Below are 25,500 nucleotides of genomic sequence, written 5' to 3' on the forward strand. Positions count from 1 at the left end.
TGCAAACCAATAGATAGAGCATGTGTTGCACTTTCAACCCAATCTGAAAAAGTTATTTACATACATAAATACCCCCTGAACCACGTACAGTGCTCATAGGCTGTTCTGTGTTGCTGCAAGTGGAAAACGGTGAAAGGGTTGACAGTAGGGTTAGCCTGCTGCTGAGTAAACAGAGGAGCATGGAAACTAAAGGAACCAACACAGAAGGCCTTTCTTCCTGTAGCAGCACTAATTCAGTTGAACCCAGGCAGGCAATGCTTATAGATATCTGCAGACCGTAATCTCATTACTAGTTTAAGCCATACTTTGGAGGTTGCTGTAGGTCGGAGACTGACGGCCCTTTCACAGCGGACCACATGGTAGACTGTCATATGGTGAACAAGACATTTTCCTCTGCAAGTGATTCAGATTCAAGTTTTGGTTTAAAGCTAAGCTCTATGTAATTTTGTTATTGGCAGTGTTCAGTGAAGGACTCAGAAGGAGTCTCTTTAAATCTGCTTTGCAAAATTGCAACAGTCTTGCAGGTACTTGTTTCAACATCGCCTCATGCAAATATCCTTCCTGCACTGAAACAACCAGTACTGCTACATTTTAAACAGGCAGCAACTAGAACCATTGTTTATTAAAGTCGCTTGAGGGAAGTTTAAAGTCTATCGTGGCAAGTCTGTGGAATTATCCCTCTAGCAATGACAATGATGTCTCACTTTAGATAATAAGCTCTAATTCATACAGTGTTGTATGCATTTACTACAACAATTTTAAAAAAGTATAGAGGGAAAAATATAAATCACACCTGTTTGTGAAGGTACAGAAAAATATGATCTGAAATACTAAAACAAAATATGAGTGATGTCATGACTTTCATAACTCCAGGTGTGCACAAATGTCAGTTTCTTTTTTGTCTGTGCTTCTTTCCCTTCTGGATGCAGCTGAACTTTAAATCATACATTATTATCTAAATTGTGGACATTTTTCTTCTCAGAAAGCTATAATTTGGAGTTGGTATATGGACATTTTTTGGATGAGTATAGCATTACTGTACCATAAAAAGACAGTCAGTCACCACAAAACAACTGTGTGCTTTCCACTGCACATGGCACATAATGTCATCCATAAGCCATTTATTTCACTTTCAGTGTCCAGGAGTGTTCAAATATCTGCTTGAAATGTCATGTTAAACTAAAATGGAATATCCTTTAGCTGAATGTTTTTAATCAGACTTGATCCTGGCTTTTCCAGCATTTATTAGACGTGTCAGGTATGTCACATTTATTTTGGAAAAGCCTGACACTACTCTGCAAAGCACTGCATAAAATGTGGAGAAATTGCCAAATGCAGCAATTATTCTATTCTTTATGTTGTGGTGATGGTCAGCACACTGTTTCTATTCATGACATATGATCTATACAAGCTTTTAAATTCACGTGGGGCTTCTAAACGCCATGAGGCTGCATGACTGGATCATTTATAAATGAGCTCCATAAAGATGGAACATGGTCAATTTAATGGACACCGACGTTAAAAATCATAGCTTATGCAGGGAGACGGGGGTGAATATGGAGAATTAATTACAAGGAGGAGGTCCTCATGACAGACAGAGCGCTTGAGGCTTACTGTGGCCTTGTGTTTAGATGATATTTAGAAATATTTTATCAAGTGAAAGGCATTAAATTCAACTCAGTGTAATTACATTTTTAGGCAAAACTTCATCAGCGTGAGACTTGTTAGCGCATACTTCTGGCAAACTCAATCACATTAATGGTGCCGGCAGGCAAGCTGGCACACTGCCTGAGCAATCTGGTCAAAATGAAAGGAAAATTACAAGAAAGAGAGGCATCTCTCTTGCATGAATAATTGCAACACAGCACTTTGATCAATTATGTGATAACTTCCACACCATATGGCAATTATCTGCAGGATGAAATAGTGAGAAGCAATGGTTTAGAAGCTTTCTGGGAACATGAAAACTCTCTGGTTATCTGTCCTTGATCCGAACATGCTTGAAGGCTTCCATGTACAACAGAATGAAGATACTGATATTGGGCAAATGCTTACTTGGCCCAGGTTTGATCTCAATTGCTGAGCGGCTCCAGATGTCCTTCTCCACCTGAGACATCCGCTCCCGGGTTGTCTGGTAGGAGTCATCTGTTGCACAAACCGTGATCTTGTCCTGAATGCTGCCCTTGCCCTCCAGGAGATCCCTGCCCTCCCTGGAGAAGAACAGAATATTTAGTTTAAGTTTACAAATTCTCTGGCTCAGCTCATGAAACATTTGTCAAAGATACACACTGGAACAACAGTACAGTGATATGTGGTGTTGTCCAACACACACACATAACTCCTTTGGTGGCTTGTTTCTAAATGCAAATTCCAATCCGTATTTATTACGTTTCACTGTGAAACACAAATGAGTACTTGTAAGATTAGAAAACTACTCGAGGATGCAGAACAAATAAAGCTGTTCTAATGTAACCCTTGAACCAACCCTTTTACCTGGCAAAGACAAAACACTACCTCTCTGTTCGCAGTTACAACTCGTCACACCTTTGAGGTCAGGTGTGGCATGCCAGCATTTGGGTGTTGTTGTAGTCTTGTTTGTATATAGTATGACACTCTACTGTCTGTTGTAATAGCATTAAAGAGAGAGGCCACTGTTTGGTGAGGCCCTGCAGTCTCAGTCTGACACCAAATTTACTACGAAATTCAATTTGTGGTTTACTGTGGAAACAGTTATGCGTGCTGCTTACCCCGAGACATACTGGTGAATGCAGTCGAAGCTGGACTGAGGTTTGTCTTTGCTGTCACTGGATAAGTAGAATGAGAAGACTCTGAATCCATCGGGAGATTCAGGAGTTGGAGTTGGGATCTTTATGTACTGTGTAAAAACAGAAGAAAAGAAGACAAGAAATTATGTGCATGAAATTACTAGAAAGAGAGCACTGAAATGTATTTACAGAGTGAGGAAGGGACAAATAGCAACAACACTCCTTCTCTTCTGTTTACAAAGGCTAACTCATGGTAATTTTTAACCTGTGACAGTCTCACGGTGTTCTTTAGAACATGGTGTCATACTTGAGTTTATCTGCAAGCAGTTCTAATTAGATAGCCGTGTTACATAATAAGCTACTTTTATCCTTCCAAGTTGTAGCCTGATTCTATTGAATCTTAAACTGGAAATAGACTGGATGAAGCAACTTCGTTCATTGAAACTGATGAGAAAAATCTTGACCCGGGTGCTTTCTGTTTTTTCCCACAATAAATGTGACCTGAATAATCTCCCGTTTGGGCCAATCACAGAGGCTACATGGTACCTCCCAGGTCAGGGATGATGACCTGGAGCCGGTGGTGGGAGGGGCCTGTCTGAAAGGCAAAACATAACAATAGTGTAGCGGACAGCTTTTTACTTGGATGATAACCTCTTCTGTTGCTGCTCCATAGCAACAAACAAGTGAAGTCTATCTCTGTCAGGAACCTGTTACATAAAATGACCTAAAAACCTACTTCTACTAAAAGGACAGTTCCAGATAGAAAGTCATTAACCAACAGGTAACATGTCCTTTAAAATATGCTGGGCAGCCGCTCTCTTCTTCACTGCCTGCAGCTGTGTTTCAGCCTGAAAATGCAGTTTGGTACTTTTGTTGATAGAATGGCCTAGATTCAGGACAAGCCCAATGATTATCAGTTGTCCTTTACAAGCATGAGTACGTGCCCACTGATGGATAGTTCTGTTTTGTTGTTTTTTAATGTGAGGTTGCTGTAAGATTTTTCCTTTTTTTCATAGCAGACCGCATGGTTCCACCTCAGGCCAAAGCACACAGGCGTTTTTAACTGCAGGTTTCAAGAAAAACAAACGTCAGTCAGATGGACTTGAGGCTGCCGCTTTGGTTATCAGTCGTAAGTGATTGATTATAAGCTGACGGGCTGGGAGCGCAGTGCCCCTGGCAGATGTGGCAGGCAGGACTATAGCTGTCACAAATGCCCAGTCATGCAGCAAAGCCATAAGCAGTTTTTTTGCAGCACGGAGCCAATGAACAGCTCCTCTCGTGACACCCCTCCTCCTCTTCTAAAACCCAACGCATGCCATTCACCCTACCCCCATCGGCTGCTAGCTTTCCTTCATGTGCACAGCCCACCCATGTCAACACAAAACGCAAAGCCGCCTACAAGGCCACGGACACTTGAGACACACAGCTGACCATTAATTCTGACCTATTTATGTCTGAACATTTACATGAAGTGGTTAAGGCAGAATCCTGCATATGTCTGCTTTGGGGTTTACGCTAATTAAGAACAATCAACCAAAAAAGCATCAAAGTGAACTGGACCAAGAGGGGAGCCATATCCTCAGGACCTTTTACTTTTAAGAGAGTGAACTAGTAGTCGCCTTGACCAAAATTAGAAGCAACAAGTTTCTAAAATTGGGTCACTGATGTAGGGAGAGGCTTACAGAAGAAGAGCATCTAAATGTTTTTAAATGTCCTGCTATATAAAAAGTCATTCCTGATCAGATGGGAGCATGATTTACAAATTTAGCATTGCAATAGTGCCACCACGTCCCCTGTGTCAGTCTGTGGCAGCGGTAAGCGGCCTTTCCAGCCATGCATTAGATTTGCCTGTCACCCCCATCCATGCCACCGTGCACACTTCACATTCAAATTCTAATCAATGTCACTCAGGTCAGACTTTTCAGAGGTCGCCCCCGTTTTATTCACAGCTTCCTTCTCAAGCTTCATAACCATATGTCATTTATCCCATTAGTTCCCAGCTCCTGACTCCAAAAGAGTGTCTGTCTCATCTCAGAATCACCAACTACAAAACATGAGATGCCAAATTGGAACTGAATGCATCGACAAATATCCTAAATTTCTGCCGTTCTTGAAGTAGGAGAGTTAAAGAAAACATCAACAGGTTTGTGAGTATAGCTGTAACCAACTGTATTTAACTTCTGTTAGCAGTCACAGTGGCAACAAGTGGCAATTCTGGGATGATAATGAGTGCAAAAATGAAAGAGTAATGTTTGTGACATTGCAGTGCAGCTGAAATTAGCTAAAAAGAAGTGAATTGTCAAAACACACTAAGGCTACAGCTACACAAAGTCCACTTTTACATTTCTTAAAGAGAGACTAGGCAATCTGAATTTAAAGGGGCCATATTTTGCTAAACCCACTTTTGTTAGTCTTTGGTGGCTTTATTTGTGCATTTGGATCCTAATAGTTCCAAAAGTTTGAATTTGAACCCTCCAGGTGCTGCAAAGTAATCTTTATATTCATTTTGGCAGTGTGTCATTGTCATTTCAGTGTGTCATTTTGGCGAGTGGATTTCTGCAACTTGTTTTAATTCCTGCTTAATTTGTTACGTCTATAACTAGTTACATCACAACATTTGCACATGTAAGGTCAAAACTTCCAACGAACATTTCTGCGAGTACACTGTAATTGTTTGTCAGCAGCAGTTGTAGTAAAAACTGAAAAAATGTCCAAACTTCTGAATGAATGAATGAATGAATGAATGAATGTTTATTTCAGTTAAATACAAGATACAAAACACACACATATAAAAAAGACAACAAAACAAAACACCTACATATTAAAAAAGAAACAAACAAGCATAAATTTAACACATTTTGTAACTGAAAAAGGAAGAAGCTGAAGCCGGAGGCTTATTTCTGCTTCTCCTATTCACATCCTTAGTCCAAGTCCACACCTTAAGTTGCAACAGATAAATACTTAAACTTAAATTATACTACATTCAGTGTAATAAGTTATTTTGTAAACATATTACTCTCATAGCCCTTCATAATTTGACCAATTAAATTCTTTTTGAAACTCAACAGTGAGCTACACAATTTCACTTCATCCTTCAATTCGTTCCATAGCTTGACACCAATAACTGAAGCACTGTGATATTTAACGTTTGTTCTTACTTTACATTTTTCAAACACAAACATCCCTCTTAAATTATAATGTCCTTCTCTTAACTTAAAGATTTTCTGAATACAAAAAGGAAGGTTTTTACTTTTAACGTGAAACATAAATTCCATTGTTTTTAAATATACAATGTCAAGAAATTTTAGCAAACCAGATTCTACAAAAAGTGGATTACTTGATTGGAGATAACCAGCTTTGTTTATGACTCTAATAGCTTTTTTTTGGAGTTTAATTATTGGGTCTAAATTAGTCTTATACACATTGCCCCATATTTCCACACAATATGACATATATGGCATTACAAGTGAACAATACAACATATGCAAACATTTTTTGCTTAACAAGTCTCGAGTTTTATAAAGAATCGCAACAGCTTTGGACATTTTGCGTTTGATATATTCTATTTGTGGTTTCCAACAGAGTTTATGGTCAATAATCACTCCCAAAAATTTTGTTTCATACACCCTTTCAATTTCAATTTCATTAATTTTCAGTTTTATATCATCACTTCCCCTAGCACCACCAAAAACCATAAATTTTGTTTTATCTTCATTAAGTGATAACTTATTTACATCAAACCATCTTTTTAACTTGCTCAATTCCTTTTCCACAGTTTCTAATATTTGTTTGATATTTACTCCCGAATAAAGCAAATTAGTATCATCTGCAAATATTGTAAATTTTAACTTACTAGATGCCATAAAGATATCATTTAGATAAAGTATAAATAACCTGGGTCCCAGAACTGAACCCTGTGGGACCCCACATGTTACGTTTCTAAGTTGTGAATTTGTATTTCCAATTGATACATACTGAGACCTATTTTGTAAATAACTTTTTAACCAGTTTTGCGTCACACCTCTTATACCATACATTTCACATTTCCGGAGTAATATTGAGTGATCAATTGTGTCAAATGCTTTCCTTAAATCAATAAAAACACCAACAGTATGTTGTTTCTGATCCACCGCTGTTGCTATATTTTCTGCAAATTCCATTACTGCTAAAGATGTTGATCGGTTTTTCCTAAATCCATACTGATGATCATTTAATATCCTATATTTGTCTATGTAGTCATCTAACCTCTTTACAAACAGTTTCTCAAGAATTTTAGAAAACTGTGGTAACAGTGACACCGGTCTATAATTTGACACCATGTGCTTATCACCATTTTTATAAATCGGAATCACTTTAGCTATTTTCATATTTTCTGGAAAAGTACCTGTTTGAAATGATTTGTTACATATATACGTGAATGGTTGAAGGATACTGTTTATCACTTGTTTTATGAGTGACATATCAATGGAATTTCTATCAGTAGATTTTTTATTTTTAGATTTCCTGACCACTTCCAACACTTCACTTTCACAAACTCGAGCCGATTACCTAAAATGTTCAGTTGTTGGTTGAATTAATGAACACAATTGGCTGAACGGGACAGAGCAGCACAGCCAACAACCTGGAGGGGGTGGGACATGAAGTGGCTCATGTGCGTTTAAAGGGCCAGCGCTCAAAATGACCTTTCTAGTGTCATTACTCAGAAATAGGGTTGAAGATGGACCTGTGGAGTTGAATTAATGAAGAAATCAGACCCAAGCACTAGAAGCACTCGGAGAGCGCAGACCTCCGCCAAGGCTGATCAGTGCCCCCCCCCCCCCCACCCCCCCACCCCCACCCCCGTGGGCCCCCCCACCCCCGATCACCACCAAAATGTAATCATTTCTTCCTTATCCCATTTCCAACAAACCCTGAAAATTTCATCCAAATCTGTCCATAACTTTTTGAGTTATGTTGCACACTAACGATCAGTGGCCCCCCCTTGTGGGCCCCCCCACCCCCGATCACCACCAAAATTTAATCATTTCTTCCTCATCCCATTTCCAACAAACCCTGAAAATTTCATCCAAATCTGTCCATAACTTTTTGAGTTATGTTGCACACTAACAATCAGTGCCCCCCCCCGTGGGCCCCCCACCCCCGATCACCACCAAAATTTAATCATTTCTTCCTTATCCCATTTCCAACAAACCCTGAAAATTTCATCCAAATCTGTCCATAACTTTTTGAGTTATGTTGCACACTAACGGACAGACAAACAAACAAACAAACAAACAAACAGACAGACAAACAAACAAACCCTGGCAAAAACATAACCTCCTTGGCGGAGGTAATAATAACATTTACAGTTTATGTAGACCACAGGGAAATGTTTTACAATGCATAATTCCATTTAAAAAAAGCAAAATATCACTCCTTTAAAACTTGATTTATATCACACCATTGTGATTTGTATGTTGTATTGTGCACAAACAGTGTGTTAATATGCTTACTTCACTAGTTGGCAATGACACTGTTTTGTATCTCTACTTCATGATATAGTGTATTTGTGATCACTATCCTAAACTTGATCAGTCGACACTCTATTGGTGCATAAACCTTCTATATCAACAACAAAGACCAAACGACTCTTTGGTTAATGTCACTGTACAACGATGAAGTTGTAAATTTGATCAAGTTCTCTGTGACTGCCAAACAGCTAATCATCACAGTTAATTTATTCAGACTTGCTTGTTTCATCATGATCCCACCCATGTTGATGAAATTAACTCTGACTTTTGAAGTGTTTAGTCAGTGACACCACTTGTACCAACAGGTTTGTGATCATGAAGCTGCTGCTAGTCAAGTAGTAGGTGTAGATTTACATAGACACGCTGAGTCACAGATATCTCCTTATGGAGCTCTGGTCTGTTCCCCTGAGGCTGTGTGTGCTTTGCCATTTCGCCTTTTTTTTTTTTTTTTTTTTTTCACTGGGGAGGACTCACACTCCCATAGGTCACATGTGTGGAGTGAGGTCAAATGTGTCTAGCGTTGCACAGTTTAGCCCCCATGTCACTATATCATCAGTCAAGCTCTGTGGAAAATGTCATGTGCAAATCATCAATGCACAAGTTAACTTGAGAAAAAAAGCACTTTGTTTAAAACACAATCTTCCATTCAAATGCAAGGAAAATCGTAAATTAGCCTCAAAAAGCATAGACAGGTTCAATGCTCTAACCGTGGTTAAGACAGAACTAATAGCAGCTTATAGTAAAATATGACTCCAACACTCTCAGGTCATGGATTGAGTCGCATATATAAACACCATACGTTACACCCAAGAATCTGGTTACATGTATCAACAAACTACGTGCATTCATGTAAGCAAACAGGTTTTGCATATTTGATCTGTTGGATATTTGTTTATGTTGACACAATATTCCTACATGCAAATAATACTTAAACACATATCGTGTTCTGTTGGATGACACTCTCTGAATCAAGAAATGTGATGAAAACTATGATGAATGAGAAAAATATTGAAACTGAGCTCATTATGTTTGATAAAATGTGTCTGTTATTTTTTTTAGAAGAGAATCTTCATAGTAGATATTACCTTCTTTGACTTTATTAACTTTTTCTCATGCATAATTACTATTTGCCATTCATGATATAGTTGTTCAAGGCATAATCAGTGAATCAGTGTTATTTGTACAGCCCAGAACCAGGGAAAGAATTCATTAAGTGGCTTATGGTCCATAGTATTCCAATTATGATGTGCAAGTCTTTTAATCTGATGATTAATTAATCAGAGAATAAGCTTAATGTGGTATTAGCATCATCCGAGTATATTATTAACATGTGTCAGTTAAGTAAAATGGAGCAGCTTCATAAAAGAAACACAGCATGTGTGCAATAATGCTGCACATAATCATGATTGGAATGAAGTTTAACCGTTAGACAGTTATAGCCACAACTACCAAATGGCATCAGAGTGGCAATCTTTTGCACCTTGTCAGCGCAGCCCCCCCATGGAGCGTACAGGCTGATACAATAACTGTCTCTGTGGCCTCGGCCCAGCCACATCTGCTACTCCAGGGCCTGTGTGTTTGGAGATGTCAAATACTTTCAAGCTGTTGTAAGGTGTGAACTGGCCTGGAACAGAAAGTCTTGGCAGGGGGCTCAGCAGTTGAACAAGGACAAAGGGCACCATCGGTGATGTCCTTGTAAAACTCCATCCTTAACTCCCTGACCATGTTTAAACTGCTCATCTTTGATGGGGTTAATCAGAGTTCTTAACCCTGCCATTTGGTGAGGAAGGAAAAAATAGCTTCACTAAGGAGATGTACTTTTTCTCATGCTGTGCTTCAGCAAGCCAAACATCTGCAGAGAAAGATGAGAGGATAGTTTCTCTTTCTGTCCTCCTTTCTTCTCTCTGCAAAGGAGAGCAAGAAGGCAGGGTTCCCAGCTCTGGTATTTGGTATGGCAGCACTGAGATGGGAGCAGGCGCCTGGATATGTGATTTACTCTGAAGTCTTTGCCTCCTGCCCCTCTCTGTACTGACACTAGTTACCATTGTCTCCTCATCTGAGCCTACTCAGCCATAGCCGCTCTGTGAGCTGCCCGTCTTTTGTTCTAGCTTCTTCCCCCACAAAGCTGAGTGCAATGGCCTGTCGGCCCGCCTGGATTATTCATGAACAGCGGGGACGTGTGGCTGTGTGTTATTGGGGGGTAAAGGGAGGGATTGGGGGTTTGTATGTCTGTATATGGAGGGGAGGTGGGGGGGGCTACTCCCAGTAGAGCCAGTGCATGAAGGATGGCCCTAAATAGTCTTCCTTTAGGAATGTGCCACTGCTGAGCAACCCGACAGAGAGGCAGGATTTGATACTGACTTGTGGTTTTCTCTTGATTGAGGCAGACGTATGATTGCAAAGTTGAGATCATGAATCTAACGGACTCCACAAGTAGAGCCTATGTTCTGACAGGGGAACAGTCAAGTACCAGCTGTGTTTTAGTGACAGAATCAGTCAAACAAGTGTAGTGATAGTGACAAATGATGCCTCAGAGAAATGCAGGGGCCAAACAAATGATTTCTATCCACCTTCCTCAAGCTTTGTACAATATGAAACAAAGTGTGGAGGAAAAAAAGCATATAAGCTGTTTCAGTGTAAATCATGCTTTCAGTGAGTCTGGATGGATGTGGTTGTTCCTGTGCTTGAGATCTATTCATTGAGGGGGGTTGGTAGAGACAGGAAAGAAAAAGAAAGGGGGGTGGGGACTGACGGGAGCAGTGTGGGGATATGGGGATGGGCAAGTGTCGAGCATCCCCCAAGGTACTGCCTGTTATGCCAAGCAGAATCAGTCTTTTCCAAGAAGCTGGGGCTAATCTGTCAAGCTCAACCAACACTCGCCACCCCCCACCCCACCCCACCCCACCCCCACCCCCACCAACCCTCTGTACTGTAGGTGCCTTCCTCTTTATGCACAGAAGGATAGAAATAATACCACTGCCACCTCAGATTTAAATGCCCAAAATTATATTGGAGACATTGCCCACTTGGTTTGTGTCTGCAATGTGTATACTTACACACACACACACACACACACACACACACAAAATCAATTAATGCACAAACACTCAAAGGAATGTATACATATTCTCTCTCTGTGAGCTTTGCCTAATTAGCATTCAATGGTGATGGCATTTGGAAGTTAGGAAATTCCCTTTACAACATGGTTATTAGACCTCAGAGAATACGGTGTTTCTCTCATTGATTCCTAGCCGTTTCACTGGAGTAATCCCACAAACCACTTGGAGCACTGCACTATACTCCCATTACTGGATATTTCTCTCCACGCAAGCAGGCAGTCTGTAATCCTTTTTAACAATTCACAGATTGTGTGTTCAAAGATATGTCCAAACCTGATTAACATGCTGGGGAAACTTGGAAAAACAAAGGAAAACCCAGCACATGTATTAGGACCTGATGTACAAAATTAGGGTGCGTGGGTTTAGGAGGTGAGCCAAATGACACAACTCATTGTTTTAGCAGTGACAGAGAGTACATTTAATGTACAGGTGTAAGCAAAGACAGGATCAATGGTTTCTAGCTACATATGATGACGTAAATAAATCTAAACACTTACAAGTCTTATTCTGTGTTGATATTTAGGCCATTTTTTTAAGTAATCACAAGACAGCAACATGAGAAAAAAAATACAAAAACTATGTAGTCCCTGTATCCTCCACCACAGCTCTAATAAGAATTATATAAGCTTATTAAAGTGATCTGTCTTTAGGTCAAACAATATTCCTTTGGTGCTGATTTTTTTAGCCACAGTGTTTTAATCTTTAGAGTATGCTACTAACTACTGCCGGTGTTTACATACAGTGTGTTATTGCTCACATCCTGTTGTGCTGCATTTTTAAATCCTAGAAAAATGTTTGTGATAAACTTCCTCAGAGGCTGAGGGCAATGTCACAGCATAGACAGTCTACAATGTTCACACTAGAAAATGATTAATAAAATGGTGGAAACTGCAAAAATTGAAAGAGCTGAATTTAGTGATCCCTAAAATAACCGTATCTTCATTTCATTCAACTGAGGAATATTTTTCAGACAGTTGGGATTACATTTAAGAAGTGACTTTATGGGGAATGATCAAGAAACTGACTTTTCAAAACTGTGTTCCTCTAACTCTATCATACATAATTTTAGCAAGTGAGACAGCAGAATACAGCTGTGTGCATAGCGTAATACTGAGAATATGCGATAACTCCTCAGACTTTGACCACGTTTATCATTTGGTTTGGATGCTAAATGCTCATAAACCCTATAAATGATGTCCTATAAATGAGTCCCCAACATTTATCATTGATCTTGACAAACCATCTTCATTTCCTTTCCCATTCCATTGCATTTTTCCATCTCTACACTAGAATTCACATTAATAAATTCCCAGATGAATGCCTTAACTGACATATTGAGCCTGTATGACAAAAAAATCTGTAAAAATTTGCTTAAGTGACTTTTTTTTACAACACTTTTTTTTTTTGCTAGTTTCTCTCACTTATCATTCCTGGTTTCCCAGGGTGACTGCTATATCTTTAGTCCTAACGGTTCAGGATTATCTTGGAATGTAAATAAACAATAAGAGGCCACAACAAGATCACGCTGCTCTGTCTGTGCTGCTCGGTTTCTAATTCCTACTAATTCAAGTTAGTCATATGTGTATCAGTGCCGTTAGCCACACTGTCTGCCCAGCTAGCACCATTGATTTCAGATCTTTTATAGCACTCTTGGAACCATAAAATACTCTTGAAATACTGCTCCAGTCACCATGGCATCCTTTGAAATCCCTTGTTTATGCTATAGAACACAATAATGACAGAGGAGCTAACTAAAGAAAAGTCCTCCTTAACTGTGGGATCTCATGGGGGTTGTTCCTAAAATACACTGTATGATCTAAAAATCCTTCAGCCAAACGCCTCTGCATAAAAACAACTGGGTCTCAGACAAGCAGAGAACACAGGGACTTTTGCCTCGGTTAACACATCTGGATGAATAGAGCGGCGTGTGCCCTTTCAGAAACACGTGGGACAACTCTCCCTCTCACTGCTCTGCCACTGGGAGAGGACAGCTCTCAAACCACATTCCTGTTATTGTTATTCTAATTAGCTTCCAGGAAAAAAAACGATGTGTGCATGCATACACGCTCACACTCTGCAAAAGCTTATTTTTTTGCAGTGCGAGCGGGAGGCAAAGCAAAAAGCGACGGTGGTAGGGGGTAGAGTCGGAGCAGCCGTGTGTGAGATAGAGGCCCTGATGTCTCCCAAGGATTCAGCCAAGGCATGGGGTGAAATGGCACAATAATCAAGAGGGCAGGCAGGAGGGACCCCAGGGGAGGCATGAGCCTTTGCACACTGCATTCATGAGAATATCTTTAAAAGCACCTCTACATTCTCCTCATCCCAACACTGCTGCCTTTATGTGACATCTGTGCACATAAAAGCAGACAGGGCCGTAAACAAAAACAATTGCTCTGGCGACTGCAATTCAACATTTATGAACTGGGAAGGAAATGGAACCCACGTCACACCTGACACAGCATAACATACAATATTCTAATGCATGGGTCAGTGTTTACTACTGTAATTCAGCTGTCATCTAAAGCACTTCTTTATTGTGTTTTACTAAATAGAACTGAGCTGCATCACTTAATGATTTGCAACGACAACGTAAAGTGATCTGTGAGATCCAATATCCAGCAGGCCATGAAATGCAAGTGGAAAAAAGACAGGAGAATGATCATGAAAGGTACGTGCTATTAAATAATAACAAGAAGAAGATAAAACACATTTAGCAATCAATATGTGCCCAAGAGAACAGCTCAAATAAATACAAGTAATCCAAGGTTCATTTCTTACTAAATGGATATTCATTGTGCCAACTAGCACACAGATTCGCCAGCCCCAAAGGAAAATAAGCACCAGGATGTGAAATTCCAGTCCATGGGAACTCAGACCAGCTATGAATATATTCCTTAATCCCTGGTGCTGATTTCAAAGTAATCCAAAATCTAATTTCTTTTCAAGCTTTTACGAAATATGAACAGGACTCAAAGACGACCCTGCTAGTCGTATTTCTTTATTGTTGCATCACATTTTCCACTTTAAACTTTTAACTCCAGTATCATCCACTTCTAGGTCTGGCTTTAAAGTATGTAGATGTGTAAAAAGTAGAGGTTAGCTAGATTTTAAAGACAGATTTTTTTTTTATTGAAATTGTGTTCTTTTTCAGTTTCCTTGAATACTACTTTCAGAGGAATCTGACAACCAGTGCCTTACATTGCATGATTACAAGCCTGGTAGACAATTTACAATAGTAGGCCTAAATGCCGCAGGGTCAGAGAGAAAAGGCAGCCGAAAACCTCAGCATGCTATTTCTCGATAGGAACCCTGGCCCCTGATACCGCTGAGCCCTGGAGAGATGCCAGGACAGTGATTTGAAGAATTCCTCTGGTTTTGTGGCCCTGGAGGTGCCCCTTTTACAGGAAATGTGACATGAGACAGTGAGGACAAAGATCAGAAGGAGTAGTCATGGCTTCTGTGGTTCGAGCTCTACAGCTGGCAACTGTCAGTGGACACAAGCCTCCTCGCTCACTACACATGACCTCTTGAACCTCATGCTGTTTTTGGAAAGTAGTGGCGTACCGGCATCTGTGACGTTGGAACCCTCCAACCTGGAGGCGCAGAAACCGGTTATCCTCTCAGTCTGTTAAATGCCATGTTCACCAACATCCTCCCCCCACTAACGGCTTAATCTGGCCACCCCCCACCAATGGTAGCAGCACCTCATTAATGCCCAATCGTCCAGCTCGGGGACTATTGTCAGAGGGGGAGGGAGCCAGTGCTTGAATTCCGCAAAGCAATTTGAATATGTAATGTGCCAGCTGAGATATAATCACCAAATCCTATTCAGTGATTAAAGCACACTTAAATTACTCTCACTTAACATTGCTTCACAGAAACACTCTTATAAGCAGGTTAATCTGCTTTTTTTCATTTCAGATTTTTCCTTAAATGTTTACATATATCATTTGTGTTTTTGATTATACCCTATTTTACATGTTGTCTTAGCAAAAAAATTTATAAATTAAGAGAGCTCCAGTGCCACTCCTGTATTTCAGATCTTTCATGTCTGCACAGAGACAACAGGCATGGAGATATGGGGGCTCCCTGGGGTTCACCAAGTCCCCCACCTCCTCCCCCTCCCTGAACAAAGCTTCCCCAGTTGCAGGCCTGACCCAGTAACCTGGCTAGCAGCCTGAGGGTATAGCATACCCTGTCTTAGGGCTTCCAGCCCGTGTGAGCGCACAGGGCCAGCATTTGTGTACAGAGCAAAGTCACTTTCGTCAATGCAATCGGCTCTTGCAGGGATTAGAACTCCTTTTAGACCGGGCTGATTGTGTGGTAAAGGTGTAGTAGCCTAGCAGGCAGAACCGGGGAGGGTTTAACAGTGGCCCGGCTAATCTGGCTGGACACTGGAATCTTTCTTTCCAGCCTCTTCACTGGAATATACCCTTTTCCTTTCAGTGCCAAACGTTTTGTAGATTACAGTCCAGGGTACAAGAACATACAGTCGTGTAACTGAGCAAGCGATGACACTCATCCTTCAACGCTTGGGCACCGGTGCATTCACAGCAACCTCCTTCTCTATGTGGATCACTGCTTCTTTCAGTTTTGAGAAATAAAACTACCAAAAGTACTGACAAGAACATACTGATATAAAAAGCAAAATCATACCAACATTTAGAAAGTCTTTAGGCTGACCTCTTGAGCTTAGTGCAAATGCTTATTGGATGCTTAAGAATCAAATAAGATGTGCAGAGGAACTGTCACAAGTGTTCTCCACAGCAAATCAGAACTAATTAGAGCATTCAATTTCTGAGACACTAGGAAGACTATGCAAAACATCTTACCCCCTGGCTCCCCTTGAAGCAAATCGCTGGCTGATTTGATAGCGATGCCTAAGGAGAAAGAAAAAAGAAACTGGTCATGATCAGATCTTGATTCATTAAAATGCATGTTCATCCTTGAACTGATGAAGAGCACATGCATGACGCATGAAAAAATGTTGTATCATTCCAGCTCTTCTCTGTAATTTTCTCTAGATGACACGGTAAACCTTCCCAATTAAACACCAAACATTACCATAAGTGCTGTTTCCCATCAGATTTGCCCTTTTGAATTGAGGGTGTTTGGCCTTAATCTTTAGGGGAGTGTCTGCCATTAATTGATCCATATCCTACAGAGAACTTTGCTCATGTCAGTTTGCTGACAGTGTTTGTGTGCAGGTTGGAGGTCAGAGTGGGGGTTGTTTCAGCTGATTTCCCATCTAAATGATTAAATGAATTAAGGCTGCAATGGTTCCCAGAGGAAACACAAAGCTCCTTCTGAAACCAATTATATTTGTTTAAAAATGTGGTTTTTATAAGCCCTTCTTGTATGTTTCTAAAAACCATGATTTCTGCTCAACGTCGTTGTCCAAGACCACAAAGTACCTGGGCCAAGCTTTCTATCTTACTGTTTCTTAGCTCCCGGCTGATCAGGCATAATAAAAAACCTGAAAAAACATGGGCCTTTGGGGTGATATGATACACTGCTAATGCAAGGAGAGTGTTATATGTGAAGTACAGCTGTGCCTATGATTGACAGGGCTCTTAATTTATTATTAATGGATTTGGGAAATGTCTTCCCCATTAAGGAGTATTGTTGTGATTTTCTTCACCACCCGTTAGCTTTTAATATTGAATGGAATAATACATTTTAAAGCACTCAAAATGTTTGTTACATTACACACAGCCCTAAGGGCTACATGAAACATGATAAAGGTCCAAATTTGACCTGACTGTAATGTGAAAACACAAAGGATCACATATATATTTTAGAATATTTAGTAACAGCAAGTTTTTGGATAATATTCTGGATTCAACACTGGATTCAAGCATTTGTTCAAAAGGGAGTTGAAGCACTGCACGTACTGTACACAAGCACCAAAAGCCTTCTCTGAAGAAAATATTTGCTGTTTTTCTTTTTTTTATTTGCTTTTATGTGTGCTGTTGGATTTCAGATTGATCCTGAAATGTATTGATGATAAAATAATCACTTGCTGCTACACTAATTGCATGCACACACACCACAATTTGATGCATAAGAATGAGTCTCCACACATGACATGCATTTAATAATTAATATCTTCTAGAAACTGTGTAAGATCGGGGTTCCTGAGGACAAAAGCACAGTGGGAGTCCAGTGTGTGTTTGCTGAGGTGGTCTTTGACTTGGAAAACTTTGAAGCAGCCTCTCCTGGCTGCTCTGGCCTGAAGGAAGCTGAGGGGCTGTGGAGTTTACTCTGCTTCACAGACCAATGAGCTCCGGAGCTGGGCGGGCTTCCAGGCGTGTAAAGGGCAAAAAACAATAATACACACGAGCACAGCAACAACTTACAGAGTCCAACCACCCAGTGCGGACTACGGGGCTGACTCCATTTCAACACCAGGGTCTAGTTTTATTATGATCCGACGTATTTGTTTTGACGGCTGAGAAAAAAAAAGTAAAAAAAATAAAAAATAAAAAAAAACAATGAGTCCTACTACAGTCATAAGTGAGAGACTGTCTTATCAAGCATGGCTCTGGGAAAGACCATTTGGATAGACTAAATTATCTCTGCCTAATCTAATGGACCATAAAAGCTATCCAAAGCAATAAAACAGTCTCCCGAATCAGAGGAGTCGAATAATTTGCTTGATAGCTTGTTCATTAATTTATTCCCGAGAGCGAAACGAGCAAAGAAAAAAAAAAAACAGCTTTTTTTTTTTTTTTTTTTTTTACATTTAATGACTGACAATCATCTGTGTTCGTCCATAATCTAAATAATGGATTTCAGTTGTAATTTATGTAAAGAAAAGCAGCAGGCTTTTAAGAGCTAGAGGCATCCAAACCCCTGTCATATGGGAACTTTAATACCTTTTGGTTTTCGGGAGATTACGCTTTTGATAAACAAGCAAAGACGCACAAATGAAAATACCCCGAGCCGCTCCTTTTCTGCGCAAAAACAAATTTTACTCAAGGCTTACGGGAATTTAATGAAATCCCTCATTCATCAAAGTCTATTGAATTGCCTGTTGTGATCACAATAAATCAAGCTTAAGCTGCCTTCTACTGTAACAGAGCCAGAATAAACCAACACAGCCCACATTTAGCACACACAAACCGCTCCAGTCGAACACATCTGAACAGTCCACAGTCCAACGGGCTGGTGAAAGTTTACTTTTTCAACCCAGACGACAACACGCAGTTGTTTTCAAGGCAGATTTAACAGTTCCCGGAGTTGGGAGGCGGTTAAGAAAAAGAAAATATAAGCGAGAAACGCACGAATGGAGCAGATAAAGACTGTAAATATGGTCTTACCTTCAGGTTCTGGTAGGCTTCGAGGGTCCGGATAGCAGTGTCAGTGAGTTTGACGTGGTACAGAGTTTGATTCGGGGTGTTTTTGTTGATTTTGCCACAGGAGAGCCCATACCGATGCTCCTGTCTCAGCGCTGCCATTTCTACAACTGAAGGCTATTGGCGACATTCTGCCTGTACGTCACGGAGGAGAGAGCGTGTGGGCGGGGCCAGCGCGCGCACACGTACGCACGCTCTGTGTTTACATGTGTTCAAGGGACATGGCATTAACACCGTCACAAACCCCAACTAATCACCGTCATAACATGCCTTTACTTAGAGATCACTTGTTACCATGTGGAATTCCTGTGTTTTTTGTGGACATGCTGATGAAATTTTAAACCATTTGTTTTTTGAATGTTATATCACAAAGCAAATTTTGGTCTAACCTGTGTTCTTATATCTTCACCCAAGTTAACATGTCATACTGTTTTTCCCTGAAAGAGGTTATATGTTATAATGAAAATAAGAACAAATGTCTCCAATATTTAGTTAATTTTTTTTATTTTATTGGGTAAATATTTTATTCATAAACAAAAATTTTCAGCCTCCAAACCAACCTTTCCTCATTTTTTAATTGAATTTAATTCACTTCACAAATTATTAACCCTTGTTAATAATAAAAATAAATAAATAAATAAATAAGACATTCCTTGACAGTTATGATAAGTTATTTGATGTTTCCTCTGACATTTGATGAAATTTTAGGTGAGAAATTATGTATGCATGTATGTATATATGTATGTATTTATTTATTTATTTTTGTATATAAATTATTGAAAATGTGTTTCATGCATATATTGATTTTATGATTGTATTTTGTTTTTATATCTGTATTCTCTTGTATGTATTGTGTTATATGTTAAACGTTTGACAAAGTTTGTAAATTGATATTTAAATAAAGTTTAAAAAAAAAAAACTTGTTATCATGAGGTGATTAAGGTCAATGTCGACCCTCTTTGTTCATTTTGTCACAATGCTGATGAAACATTAGCTCATCTGTTTTGGGAATGTGCATTCAGTCAAATTTTTTGGTGTGATATCAGTCCTTTTTTAAATAGAAATTTTATTATATTACTGTAAACTTCAAAATTGAATTTATTATATTAACTTTATTGCCTGTTAAGAAATTGTTTATTATTAATCTCATTTCATTATTAGCTAAATTTCACATGCTAGCAGATTTCAGAAACCCAACCGTGTGGTTTTTAAATCCTACTTAACCCTTTTGTGTATATTGGACACTACAGTGGACAGCTATTCAAAGCAGTTCTCTTACACATTCATGGGTTTTGTTGTTTTAGTTCCATATCAGTCAACACAATGGACGCTTACGCACCATCCCATAAACTGCAATTCATACCATTACTGTAACTTTCCTGTTCTTGATAAACCTGATCTGCAATAACATGTTTGAGTGTAAATCAATTGCTAATTGTTATTAGACTGTAATTAGCAGGGTTTTTTTGAGCAATAAGCTTTTTTTTGTTGTTGTTGCATATTATCTGAGTGAGTAATAACTAGTATTATAGTATGCTAAAAATGTGAGAAAACATCAGATTAGCAGAATTAAAAATATATATATTTCATAGCTTTTACACAGTTTGTCAGTAAATGCATGTTTCTTTGCTTCAAAAATTAAACGAATGGTGGACATTTTTGTAACTCCATGAAAAATAGGTTCATAAAAAAATTTCAATCACATTGTTTTTTTCATGCCTAAAAATAAATAAAAACACTCAGGGAAAAAAGCTTGTTCAAGGTTCTCATAATTCATGCATGAAAGGGTTAAATTCCTACTTGGACACTCTTAAATTTGACACAAACTCTAAAGGTGTGGAAACTAAAGCCTTATGAAATGAATTTAAACTGTAATTTATTTAAACTTAGTTTACCTCATCTTTTCTTGTTTATTCTTTAATTTATTTTATTTACTTAATTTACTTATTTATGTATTTAAATCATTTACTTTCTTCCTTGCTTGCCTTGAGTGCTATGCATTATCTGTTATTGTTAATTACTGTTATTGACTGCTGTTGGTCTATTTTGCATATGGCATTGTGTAAATAAAGTTGAGGGGGAAAAAAAAATTCTAAACATGAGGTGCATTCTTCTGACTTTTGGTCTAAAATTGAAAACCTTCTTATATCTAAATGTATTGGAAATATGGTTATAACATCTCAAAATGTACTTACATATTTTGAACATGACATATGTAATCTTGAATTTATTGTTAATCTAATCATTTTATTTGGGAAATTTCACATACACAAAAATAAATGTGCCAAAACACTCCCAAATTTTAAAGACTTTACGATAGAATTCAAAAAATATATTCAATCACTAGAATTGATCTTTAACAAAAAAAGCACAAACAATCTGACAATTTATAAACAATTCTTTAAAATGGACTGAATTTACTCTCTGTTGGGTTTTTTTTTCCTTTAGATCTTTATATTTTAAGTCATTGTTATTATTATTTGTCTTTTCTTCTTTGTGTCTGTAAGCTTTTGGATTCTGTTAATTTATTTGTTTGGACGATTCTTCTTTTTGACATCTTGATGTTTGTTCAAAATTTCTATATGTTTTGTATACGTATATATTTTCAGTAAAGTTGGAAATAAATTAAAAAAAACTTCTAACCATGAGGTAACTCTGACTTATTCATATGGTTAAGAAGCCCCACAATGCATCATGGTCTATTTTGGAACCCTCAAAGACTCGAAGTATCTCCTGATCTTAAATGCTAATAACTTATCAACCACTAATTAACCCTTAAAGACCCAGAGCTACTTTTGTGTCAGTTCCCAAATTAATTTTTCTGTCTATTTAACATTTCTTAAGTGACATATCACCATTTATCATAACATAATACTCTATTTTGCATTTTTTCAGTGAAAATCAGATATTTTCCTATATTCATTTTACTGATCATGTAATTTAATCATCATACTGAGATTGCATTTAAGAGTTATCCTTCCAAAAACAGAGAAAATGAGAAAAAGTGACTTTTTCAGTGAAATATATCATTAACTGAACATCAACCCAGCATCTCTCTCCACTGTCATTGATCCAACTCCATGGGTTTTACTGGTGAATCAATCTTATAGAAGATGGCAGTGTTTCCACATTCACTACGGAGCCTCTGAACATCCAAATGGGTCATATCTGATGACCATGAAAAGATGACAAACTGCATTTTACACCAATTATTTACAGGGATTGAAAGGATTAATGGATCAACAGGTATTAAACAATTTATCAGTAGATGGTTTTGGTCGACAGTGGTTGTTTGGGTCTTTGAACATTTACAGTCAGTAGACTAAATATAGACATATAGTCTGATTTTCACTGAAAAATGCAAAATGCAGAGAATAATAAAATAAAAATGGTGATAAATTACTTGGAAATGGTTAAATGTAGGAAGTCAACACAAAAACAGTTCTAGGTCTTTAAGGGTTAATTAAGGGGGCGGAACACACAGGGACAAGCTGTATGTTTACTTCCTTACATTTCTTTTTACCAAAACATTAACACATCCAAATATATACCTTACCATGCCCCAATTAATTCTGATCTATTTCTGTGCATTGCAAAAAGTTGCACCATATAGTCTAAAAGGGGGTGGAGGGGAAGGGGGCGGAACTCACACGTGAGGACACCCACGTACACACATACAGGTGTCACATTTTACATTCCTTTTCTTGAGACTCTACCAGCAGTAAATACCATAATAGTACCCTGTGCATTCTGACTTATTTCAAGTTTATCTCTGATGTATAGTATATTATGGTGTATTTTAGATGCACACACATACATGTTCTGTATGTTTACAGTTTACAGTAACCCATTGGACATTTCAATTAAAAAGACAACAACAAACAAACAAAAACTATAACCGTGACATACATACACATATATGTAACTACAACTCTTTATTTAATGATAAAGAGTTTAATGGTTATGAAATCATCACCCAAGAGTAAATTAGATGCATTATGGGAGCCTGTAATTTGTGTGTCATTATGTGTGTATATGTTGGGGGTGGGGAAGACATGTGAAAAGACACGCGCAAGCACACACGTACTCACTTTGCTTGCTTAAGTGTTCAGAGGACAACAGCTTAACCCTGAATTCACTTTCAGGCCACAACTCATGATAATCGTCATGACTCAGTGCCCTACCATGACCCCAGTGTAGGTCCTATTATTGGCCTCATAAGGGAGGAGAACACACACGTACACACACCAGGGAGGAGGACACGCACATACACACACTTATACACACGATGTAGACACATGTTCACATTGTTTATGTTTACAAATGTTCAGATCACATTAATTTAACATTACATTAATCATCTTGGGACCAAATGTAGATAAGCATAATATAGATCATTTACCATAAACTAACATAATTTAATTGGATTTACAGTTTAATGTGTTTACCCTGAATTAAGTGACTTACACTGTAGATTATTTTATTTCAGTCGTACAAGTTGGGAATGGGAGCACACAGTCATTCAGTCACACATGTACATACTTTGTATATTTACAGATTTTCAGAAAACTGTAATTTAGCATTACATTAATTTTTGAGACCCTAATTAATCATCAGGTGTATCTAATATAACCCAGTGTAATTGAACTTAAAAGGTTTAACCCTAAAGGTTAATGATTTCCAGTATGGGAGCCTGTATTTCAGTCCCATGAGGGTGGACATATGCACACACACATATGTTGTGTGTTTATACATTTGGGGGACACCACACTGGTTTACATTGACTTCCTGGAATCTGACTCTAACCTCAACATGTTCTAACCTTAATCTACCTTAAACCTTAACCCATAAAGAACCAAACATCCACTGATAACCAAAAGCATCTACTGATCTGAAATGTTTAATAACTTCTGAACCCCTAAACCTATCAATACGTTGAATTAATTGGTGTAAAACACAGTTTGTCATCTTTTCATGGTCATCAGATATGACCCATTTGGATGTTCAGAAGCTCTCTAGTGAACATGGAATTGGACCAATGACAGTGGATGGAGACACTGGGTTAGTCAGTTAATGATATTTTACTGGAAAAAAAAACAAAAAAACTTAATTCTTCAGTTTTTTCTGTTTCTGATATAATAACCGTCAGCTTTTCAGCTTTTATGAACATCTACATGATCAGCAAATCAAATATAGGAAAATAGCTGATTTTCACTGGAAAAATGCAAAATACAGAGGATAATATTATAATAAATGGTGATTAATCACTTAAGAAAAATTAAATATAGAGAAAAAAAATATTTTGGAACTGCCACAAAAGTAGCACTGGGTCTTTATGGATTAAAACAAGCAGTTAATTATTTACATTATGTACACATGCAATTTGTCCCCATAACTGAACCAAATTCTGTGAATGTGTATACATACACAACATGGCAACACACCCACACATTTTTTATTTATGATTTATTTCACTTTCCAGGTCACATTTGTTGGCCACTTGTGCACTTGGAGCCTGTATTTATTTTGTGTTTGATCTATTTTTGGATTGTGATAGGTCCCTGCTGCACTGCTCCAACTGGATTAAGTATTTTGTTTACTTCTACATGGAAGCATAAAGCTACCTGCACACAAAATTCTAAGAAGGAAACTGCAATCTGTATTAAGATATTGGATTTTAAATATGGTTCCTGGTCAAAGTAAACCTGAATTATATCTGTCATCTTTGGTTGTTAGGTAACTATCATACATAACATTTTTTTTGGTAAGATCTTCATATGTTTTAGTTAAAAATGTGAATCTAAAATGTCAATAACAGCTGCCAAATAGAGGGTTAAGGATAAAAGAGTATAACACATTCCCTTAAAAGTGTAAATGTGGCATAAAATGGAAAGACTCGAGTGAATCGGCTCCAAATAAAAAGAAAAATGACAGCATCTTTACTCACAACACGTGCATCATTTCACCACATGTTTGAGGAATGAAATGACAAATATGGAATTTGGATTAATTTAATTCCTGATGAATGCTTTGGCTGTGGATTAAAGAGCAGATTCACCATCAATAAGGAAGCGTTTATTTGGAATATGGCTTAGAAATATTAATGCCTTATGCTTATGAAACTACAAACTTTATTTTTAAGTTCGCCTCAGAAATTGGACAAATGAACCTGAGGGATATTCTTTGTTTTTATGCACGGTGTACTTTACCTAGAAGACTCTTTTTCAGGATTTAAAACAGACATAAATGTCACCAGTTAGTTTCACGCCCTGACATGCCATAAATGTTTGTACATCCTAGTAAAAGTCTACTGAACTCACCGGTAGTGCTGCATTTATTATCCACTGAAAGAAAGAAAGAACAAACTCCTCCTGCTTAAATATTTACATCTCAACATGTATATTTAAGGAGTGCAACAAGTATCATTTATTATCTCTGTAAACCTGAAAAGCACGCTTCATTCAACATCTATGTGGAGTTCAAACACTTCCTGTTTGTTGAGATATTTACAATCCAGTGTTGACTTCACTGCTTGTTGGTTGTTACAGTCTATCTATGGATCCTCTGCCACTTCTTAAAAAGTGAAAACAACTATCTCTCCGTGTAACTCCAAGCAAATCAAGAGCTTGTAGTATCTTGTGAGGTTTTATTGGTAGATTGCATTCATGGAAACTGCATTATGGGCCACCACAGTGAAGTCATTAAGAAGCTTACAGACGTTCTGGCAGATTAGGTTTTTCTCTTCTAA

The 25,500-nt window shown here is 38.2% G+C and overlaps 1 protein-coding gene across 1 annotated transcript in view; it reads right to left on the reverse strand.

The window, feature by feature from the left end:
• Positions 1 to 18,856, reverse strand: part of LOC115420639 (RNA polymerase II elongation factor ELL) — a 29,122-nt gene extending 10,266 nt beyond the window's left edge. The window contains exons 1-4 of the mRNA XM_030136037.1: positions 18,717 to 18,856; positions 16,227 to 16,274; positions 2,748 to 2,875; positions 2,056 to 2,210 (exon numbers count right to left, since the gene is read on the reverse strand). Of these exons, the coding sequence (XP_029991897.1) occupies positions 2,056 to 2,210; positions 2,748 to 2,875; positions 16,227 to 16,274; positions 18,717 to 18,854 (469 nt within the window). The 5' untranslated portion in view covers positions 18,855 to 18,856. The remainder of the gene's footprint in view (positions 1 to 2,055; positions 2,211 to 2,747; positions 2,876 to 16,226; positions 16,275 to 18,716) is intronic.
• Positions 18,857 to 25,500: the final 6,644 nt, after the last annotated feature.

This window comes from Sphaeramia orbicularis, chromosome 6 (assembly GCF_902148855.1).
Source record: "Sphaeramia orbicularis chromosome 6, fSphaOr1.1, whole genome shotgun sequence".
NCBI classification, from domain to species: Eukaryota; Metazoa; Chordata; class Actinopteri; order Kurtiformes; family Apogonidae; genus Sphaeramia; species Sphaeramia orbicularis.